This window comes from Gobio gobio (genome assembly GCF_949357685.1).
Source record: "Gobio gobio genome assembly, chromosome: 5".
Lineage (NCBI taxonomy): Eukaryota > Metazoa > Chordata > Actinopteri > Cypriniformes > Gobionidae > Gobio > Gobio gobio.
In genome coordinates this window covers 27,974,809-27,988,138 of record NC_137101.1, presented here as the reverse complement: position 1 = coordinate 27,988,138, position 13,330 = coordinate 27,974,809, and the positions used below count along the sequence as shown (strand labels likewise).

At 38.7% G+C, this 13,330-nt stretch overlaps 1 protein-coding gene across 3 annotated transcripts in view; it reads right to left on the bottom strand.

The window, feature by feature from the left end:
• Positions 1 to 13,330, bottom strand: part of tbc1d22a (TBC1 domain family, member 22a) — a 190,682-nt gene that overhangs the window by 68,763 nt on the left and 108,589 nt on the right. For all 3 annotated transcript variants that reach the window (XM_079817527.1, XM_079817529.1, XM_079817528.1), the window contains one exon: positions 11,605 to 11,680. In XM_079817527.1, coding sequence (XP_079673653.1) covers positions 11,605 to 11,680 — 76 coding nt within the window. The remainder of the gene's footprint in view (positions 1 to 11,604; positions 11,681 to 13,330) is intronic.

The following is a 13,330-nucleotide window of genomic DNA, read 5'->3' as shown; positions in this document are numbered from 1 at the left end:
AATTTAATGTAGTAATTTATAATAATCTAAATGTGATATTTATTTTATGTAATGTGATATTAATACAATTTATAAAATTAATGAATTAAAGTAACAAATTAAATAATTTTACATTTATTTTAAAAAGTAAAATAGATTTTCACCTCTATTTCGACTTCTTGCCTTTATAATTAATTGACATGCAATTAGACTCTGAACTTGACTTAGCATAGCATCATTTTTTTGTGCTTATTTTAAAAGGACAAGCCATATTTATATGTCTGCTGGACCATATTTGAAAGTTGAGAGAGCAAGAAAAAAATATTTCAGCAACAAATATGAATTGGGCAATTTTATTTACAGCGCAAGATACTTTCATGTTCAGCAGTGGAAGAAACTGCCAAGAGAAATCAAAGGAATTAAAGTGATAGTTCAGCCAAAAATGAAAACTGTGCTATTATTTCTCACCTTCTCAGGCTTCAAAACCTGTATGACTTGCTTTCTTCTGTGGAACATAAAAGCAGATATTTTGAGAAACATGTCAGTGTTGCTTCGTCCATATAATGGAAGTCAATGGTCACCAAAATGGTTTTATTCTTCAAAATATTTTATTTTATGTTCCACAGAAGAAAGAAAGTCATACAGGCCTGGAACGATGACAGCATTTTTATTTTTGGGTGAACTATCCCTTTAAGACATCCAAACTGAGAAAGGACAACAGAAAGAAATCAAAGAGCGTTGTTTTATACCAGCTGACGTTTTCTGTTGGGGTCAGAAGAGAAAATGTGATGTTCAAAGCCATGTTTGTAAAGAAAAACCCACAAAAGAAAAGCAACATCAGGTGTCATTCAGGTTCAGCATTTTTTTCCCCTCATCATTTTCTAAGGAGTCTCTGTACTGCTTCACCTGAAATGTTAATGTGAGCTTTATAACCTTATATGATTTGTGTGGAAAAAGCCCACATTGTGTCCTCATTTACATAAATAAATTCACCTTGAGCAATTTGCATGCTGATGAACCTCAATGTATTCATACAAAACAGACGAGATAAGAGGAAACAGTGTTCACGTTCTGGGGCGCTTCTGACGAACAGAATTGTTTTAGCGTTAAACAACTCTTATGGGCTATCGTCTAATATGACTGCTAATTACTACAAGCCCTCGAACGAAGTGAAAGCATACGGTGACAATAGTGTGTGTGGTTTCCTAATGAGAGTTGAGTGTGAACGAGACATGAAGCAAGAAAGAGAGAAATAAAGGAGATTTCTTGCACATTCAACAGTTATATGTAAAATAATACTACAGTAAAATCACAAAAAATTACCATTCAATTTACATATATAAATTATGCATAATTTTAACCTGCCAAACATGATGCAATTCATACTACGCACGTGGTCTCTTCTGCTCATCAAGGCTACACATATTTGATTAAAAATACTGTAGAAACAGTAACATTGTGAAATATTAGTGTCATTTAAAATAACTGTTTTCCATCGTAATATTTCAAAACAGAAAAACAGCCTTGGTGAGCTTAAGAGACTTCTTTCAAAAACATAAAGTAACTTATTCCAGACTTTTGATCAGTAGTGTATAAATATTCTGTGTGGTTTGGTAGGGTGTTGCTAGGTGGTTGCAAGGGTGCTCTGGATGGTTGTTAGGTGGTTGCTTATTGAAAAGAGGCCACAAATCAAGATTTCACACTTGTTTCATACTTGTCTTGGGGACGTGACTAACTCCTCAAATTGTGCCACTGTGCTATTACTTTTGTTAGACTTGCAAAAGCAAGCAAAAAAAAGAACTCTCAGACAATGTATCCCAAAACCTTCTATTAAAAGGACATGGGGAATCAAACAACATATTGTTAGGCCAGCTCCAGCATCATGTCTAATCTAGTTTATCTAGATCAAGATTGTCTTTGACCACATTGATCAGACTCAATCAAACCTATCATAATATATGGGAAAGACATGCACAAGTGAAGTCACCCTCAAAGAGTAATGGAAATATACATCTTTGCTCTTCTCTTTCCATGTGCACTCTTTGTCTTCTCCATATAAGGCAACTTCCTGCCTATTCTCTGTCCTCATTTATCTAGCAGTCTGATCAGTGTATTAAATTCAATTGTGAGCATATTCTTATTTCCAAGCCAGTTTAAAGACATTGAAAAATGAAAGTGCAGTTACAGAACAATGAAACTTCAGCTGATCAGGATGTTGGGCAAGGTCATTGATCACAAAACCGATGCTTGATGCATGAGTAACACATTGGAATAAAGCCCACAATGAAACTTATTCTGCCAAGATACCATCCGACTGTCAAGTCAAGTCATCTTTATTTATATAGTACTTATATAGCATTTCAAAGCAGTTTCACAGCAATAAACAACAAAACCATGATCAATGATGCAAACTTCATGAAATATGAGACAAACTAAAATTTTGCTTTAAACCAGCACTAAAAATAAAATGGTGTTATTGTTCAGCTGAGTGTCAGTTCAGTGTTGATTCATTGTAAAGTTAATCAATTATGAAATTAGTTTAATTAATCTATACGCTGCTCTACAGAAGACAATCATTATTCATTTTGAGTAAGTTCAATGTTGATTCACTTCAGATCAATAACAGTGTCGATGTTGCAAAATCCGTAAATTATGAAATTGGTCGCCAGAAGCAAGCAATCTGTCCAAAAGTACTGACTATATCATGGATAAACCTTTAAAGGCCCGTTCACACCAAGAACGATAACTTTAAAGATAAGCGCGTGCTTGTTTGTCAAGCTTGTTACAGCAGGATGGATTCGGATTGGCTGTTTTTATAATTCATCAGCTGGATAAATCGTTCTGAAAGTGATTCCAACGAAATCGTTTCTCTGAGCCATTATCTTTATAGCTGTGGTGTGAACTCTGCTATTCTTTAAAGGGTAACTAAACCCCTGCTCAGAGCTTAACTCCACCCACTGGCAAACTTTGAAAAATGCTGGAAAAGTGGGCAGAGCCCAGCGGAGACAGAGGGGACGAACCGAGGGCGGGGCTGAGCGGAGGATGTGCACCTGAGACCCGCAGTAACGGATTGATTGACAGCTGTCAGACTCACGAGTCGCAAAGATGGAGAATGACTGGAGTGACGCCAGCTTTGCAACAGAGCGGTCATTCTCCTACATTCACCTGAAGTGGAGGAGGGTGAACTGTCTGTAGACACAAACCCGGAGCCTTATCAATGCGAGCCGCTGGCTCAAACTGCGTTAACTCCCGATGCAGACGATGCTAGTGAAGCAGCCGCGCAAGAGAACTGACCTAATCTATCTGCGTCCGCGGCAGCCACTTGCGTGTCAGGGTTTGAAAGCGCGTCTCATGTATGAAACTTATCTGTACACATGACGGGCGGCAATAATATCGCAAGAAAAGCCTGACGTGTACTGACAACTGCATTATTTAACCGTATTTTCTTCAATACAATGTTAAAGCAAGTGTCAAGTCAGTTTCATTCATAATGTTTCTACTTCATGTAATATGACAGTTCATACTGGAGTAAAGCCGTTCTCATCATGTGATTGGGTGAAACATTTCTGAGGGCGTGGTGAGCTCGTGCCAGGGGCGCGGATAGTGAGCCGTTGGAGGTACCATCCTACGTCACGATGTACCACAACGTCCAATAGGAAAATTCAACTGCAGTAGCCACCGTTCAACCTTAAGAGGGCAGCACTTTGGCGGTTTTACACCATATTTTATAGAATTAAAACACTTTATACTCAAATGTCAAAACATTTACTCGAATCAATGAACAGCATTAATAAAGCCCCAGTATTACAGATCATTAACTAAAAAAAGTTGGTTTAGGGTTTAGTTACCCTTTAATATTGAGAACGATTTTTAAAACTATATCTTTATAGTTATTGTTTTCGTTGTGAACAGGCCTTTAAAGTACAACTGTGTACTCAGATTTATTGTTTACTTTTTTTATTATGGGCCAAAAATATTGGATATTTAATTAAACAATAAATATACACTATATTGCCAAAAGTATTGGGACACCCCTCAAAATCATTGAATGTAGTTGTTCCAATCACTTCCATGGCCAAAGGTGTATAAAATCAAGCACCTAGGCATGCAGACTGCTTCTACAAACCTTTGTGAAAGAATGGGTCGCTCTCAGGAGCACAGTGAATTCAAGCACCGTGATAGGTTGCCACCTGTGCAATAAGTCCAAATTTCCTCACTACTAAATATTCCACGGTCAACTGTTAGTGGTATTATAACAACGTGGAAGCAATTGGGAACAACAGCAACTCACATAAAATCACATAGCGGGGTCAGTGCATGCTGAGGCGCACAGAAGTCGCCAACTTTCTGCAGAGTCAATAGCCACAGGAATTGGGCTTGGCCCCTTAGTTCCAGTAAAAGGAACTCTTAAAGGATTAGTTCACTCCAAAATTAAAATTTCCTGATAATTTACTCACCCCCATCTCATCCAAGATGTTCATGTATTTCTTTCTTCCGTTGAAAATAAATGATTTTTTTTAAGGAAAAAAATCCAGGATTTTTCTCCATATAATTGACTTCTATGGCAACCATCGATCACTTTCTAAAAAAAAAATAAAAATGTATATAATTTATAACTTAAATTGCTCATCTTCCGCAGCGTGCCACGGATTACGTAATCACGTTGTAAAGGTCACGCTATGTAGGCAGAAGTACCACCCCCATGTTTACAAAGCGCATGTGCAAAAACTAATACAAACACCATTTAGTAAAAAAGGTAAAACAACAATGTCGGACGATTTTGAATTTGGAGATGGAGTTTTTTTTGGTAAAGGGCATTTGTATTAGTATTAGCACGTTCACTTGTGGTGGTACTTCTGCCTACATTTTTTTTTTCGCTAGATAAGACCCTATTCCTCTTCTGGCATCGTGCAGAGCCATCTGAAGCCCTTTGAAACTGCATTGATTTGGACCTTCAACCTGTTGGTTGCCATCAAAGTCCATCATATGGAGAAAAATCCTGGAATGTTTTCCTTAAAAAACGTAATTTCTTTTTGACTAAAGAAAGAAGGACACAAACATCTTGGATGAGATGGGGGTGAGTAAAATATCAAGACATTTTCATTTTGAAGTGAACTAATCATTTAATGCTTCAGCATACCAATACATTTTGGACAATTTCATGCTCCTAACTTTGTGGGAACACTGTTTGGGGATGGGCCCTTCCTGTTCCAACATGACTGCGCACCAGTGCTCAAAGCAAGGTCCATAAAGACATGGATTAGTGAGTTTGGTGTAGAGGAACTTGACTGGCCTGCAACTCAACCCCGGTAGAACACTTTTTGGAAGAATTAGAGCGGACACTGTTGGCCTTCTCGTCCAACATCAGTGCCTGACCTCACAAATGCGCTTCAAGAAGAAAGTTGAAAGCCTTCCCAGAAGAGTTGAAGCTGTTATAGCTTCAAAGGGTGGGCCAACTCCATATTAAACCCTACGGATTATGAATGGGATGTCATTAAAGTTCATGTGCATGCAAAGGCAGGTGTCCCAAAACTTTTGCCAATAATGCATGAATTAAAAACAATATACAAAAAAAATATTTGGAAGTGAATTAGTCTCAGAATTTTTATATAAAGGTTTAAATATAATGTACCACTAATAATTATAATATTTAATAATATACTATATTAATCCAAACCTGCAGGCATTTCTTTGGTAATCATTATGATGGTTAGAGCTGTGGGTGAAAGTTTAAAAAAGGTGTTTCACCACAGCATGCAATTATGAGAACAGGAAGTGGAAATGGCCATATCTTGAAGGTGGTTATGGTGTTAAAAAATCCTATAAAAAGCGCTTGCGGCTCTTTTGAAAAGCAGGCAGATAATTAAAGCCTAGGATTGCTCTACGGTGAGGAAATTGGCAGGCCGCTTAGGGCCTGGTGGAGACGGAAATGTAAAAGAAATCAATGTAGCTCTTTGAAAGCTTGATCTGTCACAATGACTTCAGAGAACCAGAGATTTTATTTTCTAACTCAAGAGCAAGAGACAGTGAGCAAAGTTCGAAATGCAGCGAGAAATAAAGAGGTCTTCATTGTTAAAATTCAACATTGCACTACAGGCAAAGGTTTGACAAAAATGAACCATGACAAAATGCATGGGGTTATGCATGAAAGTACATCTGCATGCACGTCATACAGCCAAAGGACACAAAAAGACCTCACACACATCAGACAAACTGGTGTTATAATGTCTGCTTTTCAATACGCAGTGTTGTTCTCAGTGGAAAGGAATGGCTTCCTTGCTCTTTAGCCTACCTGACAGCGAGGCACTGTGCAAAAACTTCCACAAGTGACGTTTCCATGACGATAAAACAAAGGTCTTTCTATAGCGCTGACATTTAAAATTACATATGTGCACATACCAGTATCATTAGCTACTATGTGTTATTTCAGTCAAACTCTACAGCACTTTCAGAGAAGTCTGTGAGCAAAGTAACTACATTTTCTCAAGCCTTACTCCATATATAATGCCAGTTCATGAAATGTTAGAATTGCATAATCAATGATGCTGGAAAGTCATCCAGTTGTGATTTAGAAGTGTTTTGCAAAGTCAAGCAACACTATTTGCATATGCAAATAAAAACACCATGTAACTTGTTTGTGTGTCAGAAAAAAATACCTCCTCAAGTTAGGTGGTTTGTTGAAGGGAGGACTAGAATAGATGGAAATTTGTATGAACATACACCAGAAACGTACTGTTGCCCTAACTTTATTTATACAAAAAAAGGATGCTCATTATAGCTAAAACAGCAAAGTATGCTTTAATTTCACAGTCCAGTTTTGTCATTTAAATCTTTTTTATGCGGAAAATACATTAAATCGCAAACAAAATTGGAATATTGTAATTTTCCAGGAAAAGACTATATATATAGATAACATTACATTTTGGCAAAACTCTGCAAGTTGTGCCATATACTGCTCATAGGGGGTGCTACACCGAAAAAACCCTCATTACTACATTATGCAATAGCTTGATCAACCAAGTTGAAACTAAATATGGGGCAAATAAGGGGCAAAGCATATCAAGAAACTCTTTCAAAAGAATCAAATAGTCACTTCCATAGTTCTAGTCACTTTGTCTATGGAATTAGAGGAGTCTGATGACTTTCTAATGCATTTCTAAACTCTAAACAGCTACATGATGCAATTCTTTCACTTTTCCTCTGTGCATTCATTACTGCCATTATTCCCACCAGCGACTCTCAAAGGCGCTGCTTCCATAACAAAAAAGCAGGTGTTTTGTAGGCGTGACCTTAGCACCTGAGTGGTGCATCTGTATCCGAACATCTGGGTGTGCATGAATGCACTGAGCCGATGTAAGCGAGATGGGATGGACAGCTCACAGCTGCGAGGTCAGACGACCTTCGGCCTCTCTCTCTTGATGTTCCGGAGCAGCTTTCTGCAGGGAATGCCTGTCATGTCGGTGGGCCGCTGTGGGCCCTGACAAACATGCCCTAGCTCTACCCTGACTGAGCGGAGCCATATGGCGACGGAGGCAGAACGAACATGTCCCGTGAACAAAGGTGTCGGAGCATCAAGCGTCTGTAGTGCCACGTACCCTGAACACTACACCGCAGGTCTGGGCTCAGACCTTCCCAGCAGCCGCATGTTTTAAACCCCCAGCCTCATTAGTGCTGGAAGAGGTACCGTAACCCCTGTTCGGGACAGGAGAGTGACCAAGCATGCTACGTGCCTCAGCGTAGTGGCGAAGAAAAGAGTGCAAAAAGGGTTCGCCTGATTGATTTACATCCCCAACTTTATTACAGGGGAGAATATGATGTAAAACACCACGACAGTGCCAGATCTAAGAGCAGCCTGATTAAGGTCGACATGTGCCGTCCTTACAAGGGGGAAATTTGGAAATAATGCGACAGTAATCCAGGCAGCCTGATGAAGATGAGCATGGCAGAAACCCAACTCTCTGGGGACCAGCAATTACACCCTCCCTCTCTGGCACGTCTTTTATATATGGAAACTGCAACCCAAACTGAGTGAGGGCTGTACAGAGGACAAGATAAAGGGATGCTGGTAAGCCGTCGTACATTAAAGATGCAAGGATATGTGCACTTTGACCTTGTGGCATAAACTTCCAACTGAAATGCTAAGGACTTGTTGTTTCTCATAAGGAAAACAACACAACAAAACTTTCCCTCAGCTGACCGCAGAGTATCCCCCTTTGGAAAGCAGTGAGAAACTGATAGCTTTTCTGTTGTGACCCTATTTTCTTGGCATGTTGTCCCTGTTGGCCCAGGTGGCAAGAATTAAAACATACTATTGCTATTTGCGTCTTGTCCTACCGAGTCGAACCGAATGATGTATGCTGTGAACACAGCACACTGACCCATAGGACTAAATCAAGAGAAGTGATTATCTGATGTGGACAAGAAATCCCCACCCAATTGACTCGATCAAATTAGGTTTGATCAGAGTAGATTAACTAAAATGAAGGAGTAATGGGAAATGTGAAAGAGGTGTTTGGCATCTAAACTTCACTCGCAAAAAGCTCATTTCTGTTTTAGCAGCTGTTTGGGCAAGAAACAAAAAGTGGCAATTATTTAAGCAATATTACATGAGCAAGAGTGCTGATATTTAGACCAACAGCACGACTTTTATCCAACATCTTAATAAACCAGAAGTCAATATTCTGTAATTTACATTTTTAAAAATACTGGCAGTTACGTTACCTATTTTTGCTCCATCATTGAAAATGCATTTCAAACGAAGCCAAAGCATCAACCATAGCGCATTGCACACTGCGTCCTAACCAGACGTGAAGCCATGATAAACAATAAAAGGTATCTTTTCTATGTTAATCAGAGTTTCTGTCCGAACTATCTGCGACAGTGATGGGGGATTCTATTTCTGGAATAGTTTCTATTTCTACGGCATTATGGCTGTCAGCTCAGCTACAGACTGTTTTGTGTATAATATTAAAAGGGTTTAATTTGACTGTGTGTCAGTGTGTATAACTTTAAAAGCCATAATGAAAGCCACAATGGATAATTTAACTCAGATCTTGAAAATAACTAAAGAAAAAAGAACATTCAGAATGTGAAACCACTTATGTCAACAAACAAGGGAACACAAAGATTCTGATTAATTTTGTCATGTTTTAGAGCCATGTGGACAGACACATTGCTTGTTGCTGAAATATCGCATCATAACTTAAAAAAAATATTTTTGATGCTGTTCATTTTATTTAAACAATTCATTTTGATTTAACGCCATTGTATCAGGTTTCTGGTTCAAATGTGATTGTTTCGTGTTAAATTGACTTTGACTTCACTTGATGTTTTCATTTTGAAATAACATGTTTCAATCAAGTAACCCAATCAAACAGGACTTTCACATGCCATCATGCTTTGCACTGGGCTGAATTGGGAGAGTAAATGTTAAATCATTTTTTAACAAGATGAGAAAATGGAGAGACTTGTTAATATTTAATGTTCTATTATGTTGGTATTTAAAAGTTTCTGTTATGTTAGTGGTTTTGGGGGGTTACCATAGTGTTGCAGTTTTAAAATTGAGCTTGGGTTGAGGACCTGCTAACACGAATTCAAATTGCTTTAAAAATAAAGCAACCACTATGGTAGTGCTCTGGACAAAAGCAGTATCACCTCTGGACCGCCAACACCGGACATCACACGAGTACACAAAAGTTGCATTTGGTTTGTTGTTATCTAAATCAAAGGGCTAAACAAGAAACATTAATTGTATGATTATTTGAATAATTACATTTGCATTATTGAGTTACATTATCACAGTTTATTCGCTCTAGTTTAGAAAATGGCATTGAAATATGACAACTATAAAATATAACTGATAATGTGTCAGAACAAATTCATCTTGATAATGTCAGATAACTTTGACAGAAAGGTATGTAATGGATTACAATCAACCAATCAGTACACAATTAGATAATACCAATTTAGGTCAACCAATTACCAAGCAATGCTTAATTTTGTTCAGCCTGTGATGTCAAAGGTCGCATTAAGTAAAAAACACTTAAGCAAAATATAGTCAGGTCAAAGTGTCGGGATAATTTTGGTCCCAAAGTTTTATAAATTTTAACTGGTAGCCCACTGTCTGAATAATTTTTGGGTATAATACTGTATGTCACAGTTTACTTAATTTAGAAATCTTCACTTACATAAATTAACTATAGTGTCCTGCAGCCACTAGGAAAAAAACATTATATATATCTCTGGTGTCTGAATAACCATTCAAGTTAAAATAACACCATTGATTCTAGTTAGTTGTATATAGTTGATTATATTGGGTTTTACTTGTTTCAATCACGTGGAATCGCTGTCCATGATTGAACACCTGGTGTATATGCACTAAATGGCAGGCCATGACTCCAAAATAAATAAAAAAAATTAACATCCCTAATGAAAAATAGTCACAGAGCACACAGGTCTGTCAGGATCATTAACTTCAACCCACACAAGTCAAAAAGCAGAACTTATTGTTTAACTAAAAATAAAAAAAATAAAAAAGGGGAGGCGTCATATGCATGAATCTCAAATATCAATTGTTCCCTTTCATTGGTTTCTTTGCAAGGCACTTCCAAACCCCATTTGAATGTCTAATAGAAGACATTATCTGTAATCAGGAGTGGCTAAACACAATAAATGTGACAGGCGAAAAGCTCTGGAGCCTGACAATGTGAAGGTTACTCAAGAACAAGCCTGAGTACAAAGACTTCAACTGATAATGCTCAATCACCAGGCTCATTAGACCATGTTAATGCGCTTGTCTCGATGAAATACATCACATTTCCTGATTCAAAACTGCTAGACTGTTGAAAACCAGAGGCACATCTAGTTTTAGCAGGTTTCGGTGATATTCCTTGTTTTTCAGTTTACAGTACATATGCCTAAAGGTAGTCGTCCTTGTGTTTGGAAAAATGAGGAATTTCTTTAATAGAAAAGCAAAAACTCTGTTGTAATCAGCTACTTTTCAACCTTATTTCACTCTGATGGGTTCCGTAAATAACTGAATAATCAAACTGGAAGAGACAAGAATGCTTCTGTTAAAGCAAAAGTATAGAATTGAGCAGGCAATCAAAACAAAAGTGGTAGAAAGAACAAGCAGCTCTATATATAGCATAAACACTGATGAGAGTGAAAAAACCAAAGTCTCTCTCTCTATTTTCCACATAGACAAAAAGCCAGTGTGGTAAATACATCAACAATATGCTCTGACTGCAGTCTTTCTCTCAGAAATTAAAGCAATCATTGGGTCTAATGCAGGCTGAGGAGATAGAGGCCTTGTGCGGGAGGAGAGGAGAGGGCTTCCTGTCTCCGAGAAATGGGCATTGAATTCTGATTACGGCCACCTAATAGAAAGTAATGAGAAAGGCTTATGCTCCAGTGCCTTTTGCTTTCCTGGCCCGAGCAGCGAGCGCTCTCCACTAAAGGCCAAAGCACTGGTGCACTGATTGGGGCTGACACTGCAGCTGGGGTGGGGGGAGTTGGGGGTATGGGTTAGTCAGAGACGGAGAGAGATAAAGAGAGAGAGAAAAAGGACACAGGCAAAAAAAAAGGAGAATATGGAGGCAAGTATGCTTCACTGAGGCTACGCACCATCAATCCGGCTGACCAGCTCCTCCAGCGCCTTTACTTTCCTCTGAATTCCAGGCTGGGCAAAGGTGTAGTTGTCCTTGAGAGAAAAGAGAGAAAGATGAGCAAATTAAACACTTTTTGGTGTACTGGCAAATCTATCATTTCTAGATTCAAAAGCACAATAGTAATACTGTAAAAATTAGTTGGTAAACATAATGGTTACTTAATACCTTGGAACTGGCTAGAGGGGGACAACAATGTAGAGACATGGGAACACACTGACACACTGGACACAGCATACATCGAGAACACCCCATACATATGCACACGTATGTAAAAATGCACATGCACCACTGCCCATCCACACTGGGAAAGAAATTGTGTGCTGGCAGAGCTCAACTGCGTGCTGGGAATAGTGATCCCTATAATTAAGTGATAATATTCATCAAGGTCCTGTGGCCCACAGTGCAGCTTAATTACCACATTTATTTCAGCCTACGTTAAAAGACCCTTCTTGACCAGACAGCCATTTAAGAGACCCCCACCCACCTCAATCTCTCCCCAAGCCTCAGTGGGATTCCCTTTGCGCTCCCACTGGAGTAAACTAAGGCTAGCTAAACTCATAGAAACTGAGCACAAGTTTAGCTTTCAAGAGCCAGCGTAAAACAAGCTGTGGTTTAGGGATGATACATTGGGTGGTTTGCTATGCTGAGATTGTCAGCCATGGATATAATCAAGAGAAGCTGAAGACCCATCATTCACAGCAATAAAACTGCTGATGTGAAGGAGGTATGCGTACAAGGAAAATAACAGACTGAGTGTGCACGTGTGCATTGTATGTGAGAGGGATACTCAACCGTAAATGGGTCCAAAGATACCTGCTGTGAAAACTCCCCCTAAACTAAACTGAGTGAGGAAAAGATGCAGCATGCAACAGAGCAAGTTAATAACTTAGAAAGTCACATAAATGTGTGTGTAGGACAGAGTAGAGCTCTTTTTTTAAAAAAAAGAACACAGGTTTTAGGATGGTCTAGCGCTTTTGCTTTCAACCTTCCCTGACTACATTTTTAATCTCTCATACTCATTGCAAGACAGAAGCTGCTCTTATTTTTAGATGAAGTTTAACATCAAAATCCCTGCCATAACGACCATGAGAATTGATGACTTCATTTGGAAAAATGGAGAGATGACAGTTTGAGTGACAATAATGGTGACACCATATCAAGCAGTCTGAGTTATATCATACTTAAAGGGGACACCTTCATACAAACTCTTGAAACTTAAATACGTTTAGTGGCAAAAGAGATTGGTAATTGTATATAAGCTACATTCAAATGTCCGCTAGCCTTTTCCTTGGCATTAAATGGCACTGATATATGCATTATCTGTCTTTATAATCCAATCCATTTTCACTGGATCCACCTCAAGTGGTTCTTTTGAGGGATCCAACATTTGTCAAGAGGTAATGACTATAGGAGAGTTAATTATACACTTTGGACAATCACCTAATTGCTTGCCAAATATCATGGTCCCCTGTGCCTCGGCAACCCCAACAAGTGCATATACCCTGGACTGAACAAAGAGAAGGATTTTCGTAATCAGTCTTCAACTTGCAAAGGTGGACAGACAGATATTCTGCAATATTTGAGTAGGTCTATGGCTCCATCTTTGATGAGACTTCAGAGAGTCAGGATGCTTTAATGTAGCCTGGGAGCAGCTGAGGCGGCAAACACCCGCAAGGGGAGAG